The sequence below is a fragment of the Heliangelus exortis genome, chromosome 2 (genome assembly GCF_036169615.1).
Source record: "Heliangelus exortis chromosome 2, bHelExo1.hap1, whole genome shotgun sequence".
Taxonomy (NCBI): domain Eukaryota; kingdom Metazoa; phylum Chordata; class Aves; order Apodiformes; family Trochilidae; genus Heliangelus; species Heliangelus exortis.
In genome coordinates, this window is record NC_092423.1 from 91,048,192 (window position 1) to 91,064,357 (window position 16,166).

Here is a 16,166-nt window from a genome sequence, read left to right on the forward strand (position 1 = left end):
TGCACACAAGGGAATATTTTATAAAGCTCAAGATTTATCAGCCAGATTTTAAATTCCTTTAGTAGGGAGTGGGAAGTAGGTCTGCTCCAGGGGAACGTGCCCTGGCAGGGGAGTTTGGACTAGATAACGTCCAGAAGTTCCTTTCAACCCCTAAGATTCTGTGATTCTGTGAAGAAGTGCAATGGGGGTGCTCTGGATGCAATGCAAGTTCTTTGCAATCGGGGTGACAGTGCTGGGCTCACCAGGCAGAAGGATAGTGAGGAAATTAAAATTATTTTTCCCCCCCCCCCAAAACCACACACACACAAACCAAACCCCCAGGTCTCCCAAAGCTCACACTAGCACTCCCTCCCTCCCCTTCCTCCCCCCCCCCCAAAGTAATTTCTCCACCACTCAGCCTGCCCACAACACACACTGGCTGGAATAAAAGACTGGAAAGATTTTCCATAAACAATAAGGAAAACCATTGCGGTCTAATGGTATCTTAATACTCCAGCAGACAACTATTACAACATCACAGCTTTTCTTCTTGTGTTTATCAGCACAAACACATACTTTCTCCACTGCATTTCAGACACCCCTGTCTTATTGCTACCAAGTGACAGGCACAAACTATTGCCATGCTTTCTCACAGCAGGACCAATACCATGCTCTAAGTGAATGGTGACTTGGTGACATCAAGCCCAAATAAGAGAAATTCTCAGCAGCTGGAAGATCTATTTTTTAAATTAATACTACAAACAAACCTTACTGTTGTCTCATTCACAAAGGTAACAAAATCAGGCAACCCTTCTTGAACATTTACACTTCTCAGACAGTTGTCTTTTCCATGTCATGTGGGAATGAAAATTGCAGCAGACTAATTGTGACTTATTTCTCATTTCCAATACAAGCATCTCAAGTTTTCCTCTGCCACTTGTCTTCTATTTTCACAGATACACAATAAAGGAAGAAAATACCTATATGAAAATGAAGAATTTTCTTTTTATGATTACAGATAAGTGCAAAATTTCAAGACAGTGCAAACCCCATGGTACTTGGGTACAAACCCTCAGCCTTCAGGACCTCTGTTCCCACTGCCTTGTACCTTATTTTTGAGATATAAAACTTCACAATGAGTTCCTGCAAGGCGCTGGTGCAAAAGGCTACAGTCAGAAGAGAAGTGGTGACAGTCAGTAGTGCACAGAGGTTAGATGGGAGGTCACTTGATGGACAGGTACCTGAGCATTTCTACCCAGGCAAGAAGCCACAACAAGGTCAGGGCAACTGTTCTTGGGAGAGACTTACCAAAACAATTTTGTTCTGTCCTGTGGAACCAAAATAGAGAATTTAGATAGCACATGTTTCTGGCTGATGTGAAGGATGCTTTGTTAAGATCCCAAGAGAGGAGGATTAATTAAGAGATCTTCTTTCAGTAATTTTATGAAGACAATATGTTTGTGTCCCTTTCAGCGGGAACAGACATTTTACTGAAAGCAGAAAAAGATTATATAGGTTTTGTCTTAACTGCATTCTTTGTCCACCTGACACAATGCCATCTTTCAAAGAGCAGACTGTCAGACCAGAAATAGCACCATAAAAATGAAGATTAGTATTTGAGTTGCAAAATCATTTTTATTGTTACAAATATACATATGAATAAAATCCCTTCAACCTGTAATGTAAGTGGGTAACTGTGAAATTTGCACCCCGTTCCCCAAAAGCTGAAATGTTTTTACAGATGTCAAAGTATTTTTCTCATAGAATTACACATAGAAAGGAAGCTAATATGCAGACAGAACTGAGGAAGGCCTCTAGAAAACACCAATATTAATAAAATTTCAGTTGCCCTCATTCCAACCAACTATATACATTAATATATGAACGTGGAAGCATACCATAATTATACGTCATCCAAATCCTTCTCTGTTGTGCTTTCTGATGGTACACGAATGTAAGCATTGGAGCTTTATGTACAGTATGAGAACAGGAAGAGAGAAGCTCCCTATGGGAGAATGTAAAAACCATACCCAAGCATTTAATATATATAATCTATACAAAGTATTTTATTAGTGTGCTCTTTTAATATAATTACAATGTGCAATTGCATACCGCAAGAATATATTTATAGGTAAGTCACGTGCAGGTTTGACACATTTACATTCAGCAGTACAACACATTACCTGCTGTACAGTGTATTAGTGTAAGACAGTGTCCAGTTATTTTGCTTTGCTTTCTAAATGCCCTAATTCAGGGCACTTTTTGTAGCTGCTTCAGAGAAATTCAAGTAGAATACATAAAAGGATTGCTGGCTTTAGCAAAGGCATGGAAAGGAATGTCTGTATTGTACAGAACTGAAATTAAGGACCTCATCGATGCCAAATGAGTGTACTGGAAATCATGATTGGAAGATCAGGTTTTCTGCATGGAAATGTATCTGTGGTGAAAGAGCAGCTGGCTAGAAGGGCTGTTGATTGCTGTACCCTGATTGTTATAAAAAGCTCTTGCGCTACGAAGCACTTGGACTGATTGCTAAACAAAAATAAAATCTTTATCTGCTTCTTCACCAGAGTCACTGGACTTGCTTCCCTGATGGCCTTCTTTACTTAAGGACCTCTGCTTCAGCTCCTGGAACTCATGAGACTGCTGTCCAGGACTTCTTTTTGTAGCTGTACAAAACAAAAATAGGTCTTACTAATGACTGTAGAAGAGAAAGGAAGCAAAATATTAATAATAACAATAATCATAAAATCATAACAACAACAATAATTCTGCATTAATGCACACAGGACCTGCTTCTGCTCCCACTGAATTTATTTGCACTAGTGTGAGTAGCACAGGTCCATTAATTCTTCAACCCAGAAAAAAGTGAGAGAGCAGAGAGACAGTCTGAGCAAACTTAATTCTGCTGTTGGTCAGCAAGCAGACAAACTTGAAATATGGAACTCAGTACTTGGCTGTGATGTGGATTAACAGTCAGAAACAGCCTAGAGAATTTCTCAACACACTGCTTCAAAAGAGCATTCTTTTTTTTTCCAGCTGGGCTGGATCTCACATGATGCACTCCTGACTGCTCAGGTGGATATCCCTTGCAGGGCACGCTGTTCAGCACATATCCCAGGCAGGCTCCTCTTCCTAGCAGGACACATCCAGAATTCTCCCCTTTGACTCAGGGAGCCTTCATCAGGACAGACATTCACCTTGGCATTCAAGTTACCTGAAATGCTGCTGCCTGCCCTATCAGCACTGCCAGGTCCACATGCCAGCCCTGTTTCCCCATGGGGGACACACCTGTGGCTCTGAGCCCACTCTGCATCTCTCCCAGCTAAGACCCCCACTCTGCACCTCACTGTGCTCAGCAGCTGAGAAAGCAGGGGGAAATACCAGCTTCCCATGCCCTAAAAGCAAGCAATACTCATGCTCTGTGTTCATTCTCTGTGCTCAGTACTCTAAAATCGCAGGAAGGCCCCAAACCTATAAGCTTTGAAATGAAATGCAAAGCAGGTTGTAAAACCTTGTTTCGGATTTCTGATCAAATCAGTGCTCTAAAATTGCTACGGTAACAAGAAAGTTATTATTCACATCAATGGGGGTGATGTTACACAAGGACTGATAGCTCATACTTCCAATTAAAATGAATGTTTAAACACACAGGGGACCTCAAACGTGACTTTGTTACAAGCCACCTCACTTCACCCCCACAAAACTACATGTTACAGTTATGCACCACCTCCTTTGCTCCACCATTTCATATAAGGACATCTGGCTCTGGTTGACATTGATCATTCTGCCTGTTCCCATCTGTGCAGTCCACGAAGCTCTGCTCCCTTCCCCTCCCTTCCCTTCCCTTCCTTTTCCATGGCTGTTCCATGGTGCCAGGCTGTGTTGGAGTCAGGAACATGGAAAATGCAGAGAGGAATCCCAAGGGACCAATGCTGCTCAGTCCCAAGGGAGCTGCTGGGGAAACCCCAACAGGGATACTCCCTGTATCCCTGGGTATGCATCAGTACCTCAGCTTTCAAAACTTAACTTTATAAGAAATTACCTTAGAACAATCTGAAATATAATTTGATCATGGTGGAGAGGAGAGATTCTAAGTCTGGGTGGGCTAAGTTTCATTCTACAATGTGGAAAGGAGTTCAGTTTATACAGTTTGTGCTTAGGATGTTAAAAAAAGATACATTGGCATATTGTAAACAGAAAAACTGAATAAATGTAATTGCATAAGATGTTCAAATACTTCATTAAAACACTTCAGAGAAAAGGAATTTTGGAGCATTGTTTAAACAAACTATTTAAAGAGGTAAAGAAAAGCATGTAAACACATGCCATTTGAGAACAGGAACATTTAAATTTTAAAAACACATAGATCAATGACATTTTATAGTCTACTGAATGAGTTCACTCTAAGTCAAAGCTGCTCTTCAGGAAGCACAGCTTAAGCATGCAGCACAGTGCTGCGTTTGGGTTCTTTTGGTGGTTTCTTGCAGCTGAAGAGCAAAGCACTATATCAAAATAAGCTGATTTACTCAGTTCTCAAATGGTTTTGGGAGTGATGTACTGAAACTGGCACTAACAACATTCACGCTGAGATGGATTTTGAAATACTGCAGCACACACATCTCAAAAAGGAAAGGTTCATAAGCACATAAAGCAGTGCAGGGTCTACCTGCAGTGTGCTTACTGGGCAGCGTGCCACTGGCACTGCCATCAGCACTCCCCCTGTGCACTGACCAGAGGGGTTGCAGCTGTAATGTGCTACTCTTGCCACAAATTAAAAATCCACACTCATTTCTCATCAGGAAGTTTTTTCACACTGGGTATTTGCCATGGAGACAGCAAGATGCTTAGCATCCTGTGACATTTTCAGCCTTCTCATAATCCAGTGACAAACCCACACCCTTTTGTGGCTTCTTGGTAATTACCATTTCTTAATTGTTAGTGCCAGTTATCAAGCACTGTACTGATGAAAAACGAAAACTTCTAACCAGAACTGGGCTGTGCTTTCCTCTGCCCAAGCACATTGGCTTCCTCTTCTGCACTGGTGGCATACTGCCCCAAAGTGGTTTTCATGCTGCCAGGTGGTTTGGTGAAGTCATGAGCTGTATCTCTTTTTGGACAATCTCCTGTTTGCTCTAGCAGGGAAAAGGATTAATTTATACCCCTAAGTTGTTCTGTAGGCCCATCTACAGAAAGTCATATAAATAAAATCACTTATCCATCCCATTTAATCAGTTGTTCAGAGAGTAGTAATCAATATGTCAGATGCCTGCTTAAACGTAGTGGATATTTGGGTATGTTGGTAACTGCAGTCCAATCTTACAGGTATGCTGTGCAAAGAACTGCATTTTGAGATTGTCCCATAAAGTACAGTTAAACCTATGAACAATTGTGTAATCAAGTATCATCTAATTTGCAGGTTTCTTTTGCAGGAGATATAATTTAGTTTACTAACTTAGGCAGATTTGCAGGGATTTACCAGTTGCAGAAACAAACTGAGCGTGTAAGCCTGAAGGGCAGCAGAAAGCAAAGACAAAGGAATGACTGAATGACAAAGTAAAACAGTAACAAAGAAAAACCTGGAAAAGACTAAAAAATGAAAGAAACAGAATTAACCATTTCTCATATATTTTTATGCGAAGCACAGCATCTCCGCAAGTACCTGGAAACCCAGCTTAAGCCATTCTAAGCTGTTATTGATAAAAATTGTACAGTGCAATGTAGCAACAATTAGGAAGCCTTGTGTTGGGCTAAGTTGTCTCTGATGGTCTAAGGGAGCAAGGAGTAAGGAAAGCACAGTCCCTGACCTTTTTTTGTTAAGGATTTGCAAACAGCCAACACATTTTAAAAATAAAGCCACTGCTCCCTTTCTTGTCTGACAATCACAAACTGCAAAACTTTGTCAAATCTCCACTGTGCTAGAGACTGCTGTAACACAAAAGGGTTGTAGCCATGACCCTATATTCTCTCCTTCTCTAGTATGTCCCCTCTCATGACAGGGAGATGGAGAAGGCACGTAGCACAGAAATTATGAGGTTAAGCTCACGTGAAAAATGTATCTGCAGCAAGTGGCATAACAACCTGTTTCTCTGGTTGCATTGCAACGAGTTGTCTCTCATAGCCTGGTGAAAACCTGGTGAGAAAACAAGGTCTCCAGCACATGCAGTTATCAGACAGAATCTGAGACACTCCACGTTGTGGCAAGAGCCTTTGATTGCAGCTGCTCTCAACAGATGACACCAGTGCAGCAGTGATTCTGATCCCTGAGCTGTAGCTCAGTTCACCTGTCTCAACACACGCTCTGCCAGCACTAAAAACAGCACAAGGAACAGGCTCTATTCTGCCTTGCAGCCCTCGTACTACCACAGCCACCAGCAGGCACTTCAAAACCCCTGTGTCTCCCCTAAGCCATAAAAAACTGCTGCAGCTTTTGGCAATGTGGGATGTTGGAAACCTCTGCCCTCCCTGGGAAGAGGTCCTTGGGCAGGCTGTGTTCTGCTGGCTCTATGGCACTCAGTGAGACTGTGGTGGTTCTGCTGGGCAACTTTATGGCAAAAGAAGAGCTCAAGAGCATCATACAGGGGGTGAAGGGAGAGCTCACAATCTATAGGCAGATACCACACATACTGACATGCAGTCACCAAACAGTAGCCACCACAGCAACAATTTTCCAAGCAGAGCAACACCCAGACAGTGAGGTAAGTTGTTCCATAAAGGGAATCATAGAACAACAGAAATACAGAATGTTAGGGGTTGAATGGAACCACTGGAGATCATCTAATCCAACCCCCCTGCCAGAGAAGGTTGAACAAATGGTAATTTTAGGAGAGAAAGGGAGAAGCTTCTTAAAATACACCTCTGGACCATCCTGGGGATGGCTTTGCTCCTTCTCTCATCTAGAGGGTAACAGTGGGATCTGTGAGCAGCACAACTGCTCATTCTTCACAACTCAGTGTTACATATCTACCTTGACTCATCCGTCCCTGCTCTACACTCTGAAAAACTTGCTGGCAAAGTGTGAAAGGGCACTGCTTTCTTTTTCTTGCAGCTTAAGTGAGGGCAATTTGGGATGGAAATGGGGCTCACAGTCTTTCTTGAGACCCAGGAAAGAAAGAGGTCTTCCTCTGAGATGACAGACCTTGCCATTTGTGCCAGCTAAGACTATTTCTGTGAGTACTTCTCCACATATCCTGTGCTATCAAAGGAAGCCTGAACTTTTCTAAGACACAACTGTGGACAAGCAAACACATCAGCCAAAGGAGAGATCCAGCACAGAGATGAAAAGCAGCAAAGAGAAAGCAGCAGCCTACTGTTGTGTGCAAAAAGTACCATGCCCTGGCCTGGCACCCAGAGACACATTGCTCAAGGAGCAGGTGAGCTCAGCCACATGCAGTGACCCCAGAGAGAGGAGGAGCACAAACACAGCAAGAGGCTGGCAGCAAGGAGCAAAGTCACAGCAGCCCCCCTGGAAATGTGCTGAACAATAGAGCTGCACTTCACATTACTGTGTGTGACCATCAGCATCTCCATTCAGGCCAAACTAAACCATAATATAAACGAGTCCCTTAATTGTTCAGTTACATTATTAATAGCCAGGGATTCATCTTTCACTCTGTTTGATCAAAGGAAGAAAATACAAACCCATGGCTGGAGGAAATGGGGAACAGGTAACCAGATACACTTTCCTTCCTCTTTTTTTCCCCTCCAAATAAATGACCCTTTTTCCTTACAAGTAAAAATAAATCAGGAGACAATGACACACTGAATTCAAAAGCACACTGCAGCAACAGTTATACGCACATCCCTACCTTCTTGAGAAAATGATCTGACTGTAGGGCTGCTCTGACCATCCTTTTCTTTATCAGAAGGAACCTTCTTCAGCACAGGTGGAAGCAGGGCAACTTTTGGGGAACTGGGGCCGGAGGGAGACTCTGGAGCATCCTCTGTGGAGTATCATGAACAAAAAGGTGGGAATTTATATTTGCACTGTAGCTCATATAAATGGTGCTGTTACCATGGGCCAAATCTCAACACAGTACGCAAGAAGCAGATAGAATTTGTGTCAGAAAAAGAAGGATGTAGGGATTTACATTCTTTCAAGGAAACACATGGTGGCCCTCCATCCAGGTCAAAGGATTGTAACAGCCAAAGGAAAGATCTCACTTTCAACATTTCCAATGTGCACTGCTATTGCAGCATGAATAAAAATCTGATGGGACCAACAGTATTTCCTGCAAGATGTAAGTATGCAATTTGTAAAGAGCAGCTGAAAATTAATCTGGATGGATATCAGGGAATATTTATTCTATTTATATTTTTAATGTCCTGAAACATAATGAACGGATCAATTTAGATGTCCTGTTTCACAGTTACAAGGCATAAAAGTGAACCACTGAAACAAATTTCATTGTGTACAGAACTCTGTGCTTCCAGAATAAACTGCCAGTACATAACATGACAGCATCTGCAAAGATTTTCTCAATAGAAAAAGTACTTTGCCCTCTACACTGTGAAGAAACCTGGAATTTAAATGCAAATCCATAGTTTAAACCATCTGGATATCTTGTTTCTCTAAGAGGCTGGGTATGTGTTATGTATGGCAAGTTGACTACCATCTCTACAGTCCTTATAGAAAGACCTTTGGAAAGTCTTAACACCAGACAGCAAGGAAGTACAGCTACAATGGGTTACTCAAACTGCTTGCAAGTTTGCTTCCCGAGGAGTAAACAGTGGTGTATGTACACAACACTGGAACTACAAAGACACGTCGGCATTGACAGAAGAAAAAAGGAACTCAAGAGTTGTATTGTTTATTTGTTCAATGAGTTAATTCAGTTGCATACTGGAAATTAATATTAGGAATTTACCTCACTGTTGACACCACAAAGGAGTCAATTTTTTTTTACTTTCAGCGAAGGCTACCACTTGATAACCTCCCCAATGAAACTCAATCTGATCAATTACACCAATTCTTGGACCCTCTTCACACCTGTGAGGCCAGCTTTTTTGGGGAGCTTGGTATCAACATATGGACGAGCACAATTCTTAGCAAGTACAGCTATATATTTCTGAACTAAAGCTGTTATGTGCTTTACTGAGGAACCACGCCCAAAAGTTGTTGATAACATGGGGACATCTGAGCTTTGTTCCTTTGCCTTCAGATTACTTAGCAAAAATTTGTTACCAGGAGTTTGGCCATGCCACTCTTATGAGAGCCAGAGAAATAGATAATTAAGGTTTTCCTGATACCCAAGATTTTGAGATAACACATTATTTAACAGATGAGGCATCACCAAAATATCCATGCTTTCCTATTGTATTAGTCTTTATGGGCACCTTACCTGGCAACTCTCATTTTTATGACTGCTTCTAAAATGGCCAATAAAATATAATTCAAGCTATCTAAAACCTGAAGGTGATTCTGTACTTGAAAAACATTCTACCCACTGGAGTGCTGTGACTAAGTAATGCTCAAGTATACATCAAGGGCGTGGAAGAACATGATATTCCTCAGCCCCCTTGCCCTCACCAGAAATGAGAGCTTTCTAAGGTCAACAGAGAATATTGGAAAAACCTAGAGGCCTGCAAGCTCCTACAGATGGCTGTGCTCACATTTTTCAGTCATTAGCAACTAATTGTATTTTGCCATAGCTACTGGTGGGAGTCAGTAACTAGCATTTAATTCCCCTCAGCTGCTGTATCTGCACTTTGGAAAGAGGGGGCTGTGACACTGGTCTAATAAATAGCAGACATAGATGTATAGGAGAGCTGATGAAATATTTCCAGCTACTGGAAACCCTGAGATGGTATCTGGGCAGGAGGTTAGGACAGTGCAGAAGTTAATAGTAATTCAACTGGCAGTCTTGTGAGGTTATAAAAGGACAGGTACAATTATTTCCAGTCAAAGGAAAGAAACTAAGGCAAAACAAAGAAAAAGAGAGTAAGAGACAATCTGTTTGTGCAAGTTATTAAGAATAACAGGCATTTGCTTGAGGGGCTAAGAGCAGCCTGTCAGAAAACCCCAAGGACTTTAGTACTTAGAGACAGATGCTTAAAGAAAATAGTTATTTTTGTTAGTGCTACAACAACAGGGCTTTGATGCTGAAGTAGCTTTTTATGCTCTCTTCTTCCATGAAAGCAGCATAATTCAAACCAGCTCTGCTGCTGCTGCTATTGTTTCTCCTCAGGCTTTACTACTGTGGATCACAAATTAAACCATTTAAATAAGCTTATTTGAATTAGAGCAGAGGAAGGTGGAAAAGAAGGATGAAAGTCAAGAGCGAGTGACTGAAGAACCTGTCCTTCTACATTTAACTTTTGCTTAGGACGTGAATATCAGTGTCTCTTCCACATCCCACACCACCACCACTCAGGAGTACCCAGGCTGGGGAAAACAAATGCTGAGAAGAGCTCCTCACCTGTACGAGAGGCAGAGCGTGGTTTCTGTGGCACCGTGGGTCGTCCTGCCAGGCTGGGCTTTGTTGACTGCAGCGGAGGTTTGGGACTGGTTGGGGTATTGGAAGAACTTCTTGCCTTTGCACCAGCTTCTGCCTTTGGTTCAGCTTTTGAATTTTTTTCTGATGATGCCAAGATGGAGTCACCTTTATTTGAGGCAAACCGACTCTCTGGAAGGGCCTGCTGGAGTTTAGGCACTAAAATAAACAGACATGTAAAATAAAAATCTCCTGCAACACAAAAAGCTCCGTGCAGAGGTAGGCTTGTATGGAAAATAGCATCATTAGCTCACATATCACTGCTGCATTGCAGTGTGAGTGTGTGAGAGGATCACTAATATTTCATTCAAAATCACTGTGAGAAAAGCATCTAAACCCCCCAATTCTTGCCGGTGCTAAACTTCATAATTCAGTTGCCTCAGAGGCAACGGCATCTTCCCCTTTTAAATTTATTTGGCATGATGGATCTTATACTCCCTCTACATTTCTGGGAACAGATGGTACAGCCTACCTGCTGAGAAAGCAGGGATGGATTAGTGGAAAAGGCAGCCTTTGGCTGTTTTGTGCCTCTACAGACAAAAGGCTGGCTATCCAAGATCAACAGAGAAATCCTGGCCTGGAAAATAAATCCCAAACGTGTGATCAGCAGGCTACATCTTGTTATTTGTTGCTTTTAGCAAGCTCTAGAGGACACTTTGAAACTTGGCCAAGATCAAAGTATTCTTCATATAATATTTTGATTTATCTAATAACGCTGCATATGGATTATGTCTTCCACACATTAGCAAGTTTATCAACAGGTTATATATCCCAAACAAAGACCAAAATATATACAGATAAAGCTATACTGACTTCCTAGAAATAAATCACTCCCATCTAGCTGTGAAAGACCAGTCTGCAAACAATTGAAAATCCTGCCCTGCTTTCCTTCTTTGCAGCTCTGAGAAGTCTGAGGGCCTTTATGAAGTGGATTTAATGATAATCTTGGAACTTGCATGCTAGCTTGGGACTTCCAACAACTGTCACATCCTTATTTTCAGAAGAGAATTATGGACTAAGTGAAATGTAGACTGGTGGTCTTGGCAGCTGGCAAAGCCAAGTATGTGCTTGACAGATGCTGACTTGACCTACCTACCTGCTATTCTCATTCAGATATCCTACTCGTTTCAAAAGTGCTGAGCACAGAGTGGGAGGGAGGAGAGTGTTGATATAATTTGTTGGAAGTCAATCTCCAGTGAATTTTTTTCAGCTTAGGTAGCTGTTTTGTCAGCCCAGCTGGAGTTAGAACTCTGGCAAACCATAGAGAGTTGTGTGGCACATACATATTTGTGTGAGTGCATGAGAGGGAGAGCTCGTGTCTGCATGCATGCAAGAGGCCTTCATGCTGCAAGTGAAACAGCAGGAAACCTTCTCCACTTGTGCCTGTGTGCATACAAAAAAACAGGCAATATCCAGACATGAAAAAAGGAATAAATTCCCAAACTTATTCTACTTCAGCATCAATTTTCTGTTTTTCTTGCCTTCCTAACCTCAGGCCTGCTAATATTATTAGAACCCAGCAAGATACAATAAATAAACCCAAAATAAAGTCGAAATGTAGTTGCAACAGCAAAGAGCAGCCCCAGGGAGCTCTCAAGCCAAGAGTGGTAAAGAAAGAAGTGACAGCTGGAGGCCAAAAGGAAGGGGCATGCACAGCACAGTGTGGTGGAGGTGAAAGGAGTCATATACAGAGACAAGGGCCTGAGAAAAATTGGGTTCAGGCACCTCAGCTACTTTAATGTCCCAAGCACCTCTGTTTTCAGTTTGATGCTATCAGGAGACATACACAGCACACAAAGTCCTCCTTGAAAGATAAGCAGGCTTTAAAATCATACAGCATGCTCTGAATATGCTGTCTTTTAAAACTAGCTTTAGAAAGGTATGGGACCTCAAAATCAATTTCTGAAGTGCCTCCACCAAGATGGCCACATCTCCATTTAGATCTCAGCCTGTTTTTTCACCATTCTTTATGTTGTGGCAACCCTATGTGCTGTCTATGCCAGGTTTAAACCTACCTGTACCACTTCCATCCAGTCGTTCTGAGCTCAGCGCCGTGTCAAAAGACTCTCTGGGAGTTGCCTCATTCCCAAGTTTCTGAAAAAAATGAGAAAAGCTCTCATATTATTAATGTACCTGTAATTAATACAATTAATAAGTGGTTCTGCGGGGAAAAAAGCTCTAATTTGGAAGCCATAAGGCAGAGAAAGCAGTGATAATAATAAATGGTAGATTCTCTCTCCTTGTTTCTCTTTCACGTCTTGGAGTTCGAAGTAAGAAGAAAACAACACTGATTTGATTATTAATACTGCCACACATCTGTCCAAGCTGCAATGACACCCTGCCTCATAAGGGACAGGTCTGCTAATGCACAGGAGTTGAAACTAAAGGTGCTAGATGGAAATAGGCTTTTCTCCAGTGATAGCTCCCTATTCAAAAATGTAGGTTTAGGTTTAAAGTAGGGTGTTTTTCTGAAAATCCAGATTTTGAAGGTAGGACTGCTGAATGGATCATATGCTCTGCACACATATAAGAACAACTTTTTATTTTAGATAAATTTATAACTGCAGAAACAGCAGTGCCCACAAATTTACAGGATTCCTTTAAAAACAAACAGACCCTATTTCTTGAAAGGTGTTTAACAAAGGAACAGTGGTACCACTAGTACCACCATGTGAAATCACAGTTTTTATGCCCATTTCTTAACTACCATCAATACTTTGGCTAAATTCTCTACTTTCCACCTCATAAAGCTACATGTTACTTTGAAAAAATGCCTTGGTTATGTGAAGGGAATTCCAATCTCCACTTACTGTATTTTTCTTCCATACCTTGGAAAAACTTTTTGAGAATTTAATTTACCAACTATTTCTTCACGGAATATGAATTCTCACAAACTTTCACTGAAATACTAATTTTCCTTATTGAAGATATATGCATAATACTTAGCTACCATAATGACTTTTAACAGAGCCAATATGAAAACTAATTTCAATGTAACTCCTTCCTCTCTCCCAAATTATTGAGAAATATGAACATGTACAAAGATGAATACAAAATAACAGTGCTGGCATCTATTAGAGTGGTAATTAAAAATACAATTAGGATGCTAATATGTTTGGCAACCTACTGTACTACATGTTACAAGCTGCTTATGGTCCAGAGACAACGCTGAACTATTGCTGCAAAAATTTACTCTGAGAAGCTGCCAATTGTGTCAGAAAAATGCAGGTGATTTTATAATGCAGATAAAAAATGATCAGACTTTATTTTTTTTAATAGGAATTCATGCAAGGTTGGGAAATACTGCAGAGCTGGGTGCCACCTACAATGAATAAACAGGTTATAGACTACCTACCCTAGGTCTGCTCATAGGTATTGGTTGAAGTGTTTAAAAATTCAGTTTGTAAACACTAGATGGAGCTAAAAGATCTTTTCATGTGTGCACTAGTGGCAATACTAATCAAAATACCATAAATGTCAATTCACACGTTGTATTCTAAGCAAAAGAAAACAAAAAAGCATTTTACCATCTTTCCATCTACTGTGCACCTGCTCATCACTTGTATCTGTAACAAGACTGTGGTAGGATATGAATGAAATAGTAAATTCCTTCTGGCTTTGTTTTCACGTAAAATAGCAGAGAATATAAGCAGCCATCTGTACCTCAAAGGAAAATACAATTTTCTATCCTACTGGAATTGTGATAAATTTGAAGATGCTAGGGAAACTGATGTCATACTCATCCTAAAAAATGTAACAGCAGTGGGATGCCATCTTCTGCAGATCAGCCATCAGGATTTTGTATGATGATTTTCACCCTCAAGAATACCCAGAATAAAAGTGTAAACCTAAACTATTTGTGATTTAGGTAGGATGAAGTATGTGAAAAATTCTCTTGAAAAGAACTTCAATTTCATGTGGTTTGGGCAAGATTAAGAAAGGATAACTCCTTACCCTGATGTGTACAGATTCCTATTTCAATTCAGTTTTCTTGTCACTCTTTAAATAAAAAATAGATAAAAGCATCTACTTTTGCATTCCCATAAATATAAATTTCTAAAAAAATCTAAAAATCTAAAAAAAGATCAGTAACACTATTTGCTTCATAATTAAATCTGAAAAAAGAGAGGAAGCCTTTCCAATCATTATAATAATAAAGGATGAAAAAAATCCTGGGAAAAGGCAGTAACTTTTTGATAGCTAAAATTCTAGTTTTCAACCAATGCTATGAAAGCTCATCAATTTAGGAGGACTTTTACTCTCCCCACTTAAAAAAGTTACACATCCTACTATCGACCTCAGTCACATCGTGCCAGATCTGACTAACTCTAGAGGAAAGCTGTTAAGAACTTGAAGAGCACCAAGCACACACAATTTATGCAGTTGTAAAAATTTATATAATCTAGAGTAGGCTTTGCATTCTATAATTACAGGAAGAACATAATGCTCTTAAGTAAAATCTTACAGCATTTTACTTGAAAACCTCATGTTTTAGAAATCAAGACATTCGCAGGAACAGCACAAATGAGAAAGGGGGGGAGAACTGTTGATTTCTTTTAAAAAAATCATTTTTATGTTGAGGATCCCTTTAATGAACCATAGTCTATATCATTAATTTGAATCTGCTTACTACAAGCCTCAGTTTCTGCAGGAATAGTTCAGACATAATGGCAAGCACAGTAAATCTATGAAGAAAGGTAAAAAAGAATTTTGGATGCCTTGTTCAGTCACAGCAAGACAATTCTGCAATGTGGTAAAGGCAGAAAAACACAGAAAGCTTGCAGATGAGTTTTGTCACAAGGAAGCACCTTCCAAATTACTTGGGAATAATGGTGGGGAATTGATAGCATCTGAGAGCCCTGGAGCCATGCACGTTGAAGAGGAAGAGAGGAGTGGAAAAAGGCTGATCCTTTGGTAATTTTAGAGCACACCAGCTGCAAATGGGAGGAAGCAGGAGATGCTGATGGGGAAGTTCAATGGGAAATGGGCATCAGGCAAAATAGGTCAGCACAAAATGCTTGGAGTAACATAAGGATATTGCATTTGCATGTCTGTGAATTGAAACAGTGTTCCTGCCCAACATAAGCACCTTGACAGACAAGAAAATTAGAGAGTGAAGGGAATTCGGAACTAGGAATAGATTAATTATTCTTAAATGCATGCTTATTTTCTTTTGAGTTTTAGTATTTAAAATACAGAAATGAAAGGCATTAAAATAATTAGGTGTGGTAAAAAAGGACATAAAAATGCAACAAGAAAAGCATATGCAAAATAGCTGTAAACAATGTTGGGAAGCAAGATTTACTTCTCTGCATGGAATACATAACTTAAAATAAAGCACATGTCTCCACCTTTCTACATCACCTTTCAGAAGAACACAAACAGTTACCCCTGTAGTTAACTACCAAACACCTGAGGTACTGCTGTGTGTGGAAGAATGCAGTCAGAAGTCTGTCCTAGCTTTACCTTTTGTAGACCATGATTCCATCACACGTGAACAAATCACATATACAGTGTGGAGACATGCAAGCTCTGCTTACTAGTCACTAAAAAATTCCTCTGTAATACATGCAAACAATTATATGACCCGTACTGTGCTTGTAAGGGGCCTAGCATCAAGCACAAGTTGGTATCACCTACTCCCCAAGAGGAAAGTTTAGGCTCAAGGGTGGGTATCTCTCCAGCTCCACATGT

The 16,166-nt window shown here is 40.6% G+C and overlaps 1 protein-coding gene across 5 annotated transcripts in view; it reads right to left on the reverse strand.

Moving 5' to 3' along the window:
- Positions 1 to 1,594: 1,594 nt before the first annotated feature.
- CARMIL1 (capping protein regulator and myosin 1 linker 1) overlaps positions 1,595 to 16,166 on the reverse strand; it is a 194,694-nt gene continuing 180,122 nt past the window's right edge. For 2 of the 5 annotated variants that reach the window (XM_071736996.1, XM_071736998.1), the window contains 5 exons: positions 12,488 to 12,566; positions 10,398 to 10,631; positions 7,788 to 7,922; positions 4,968 to 5,114; positions 1,595 to 2,648 (listed from right to left, as the gene is read on the reverse strand). In XM_071736996.1, the coding sequence (XP_071593097.1) occupies positions 2,512 to 2,648; positions 4,968 to 5,114; positions 7,788 to 7,922; positions 10,398 to 10,631; positions 12,488 to 12,566 (732 nt within the window). In that variant the 3' untranslated portion in view covers positions 1,595 to 2,511. Of the gene's footprint in view, positions 2,649 to 4,967; positions 5,115 to 7,787; positions 7,923 to 10,397; positions 10,632 to 10,944; positions 11,050 to 11,568; positions 11,856 to 12,487; positions 12,567 to 16,166 lie in introns of those variants that run through there. The other 3 variants (XM_071736997.1, XM_071736999.1, XR_011724458.1) reach the window with 3 other exon arrangements.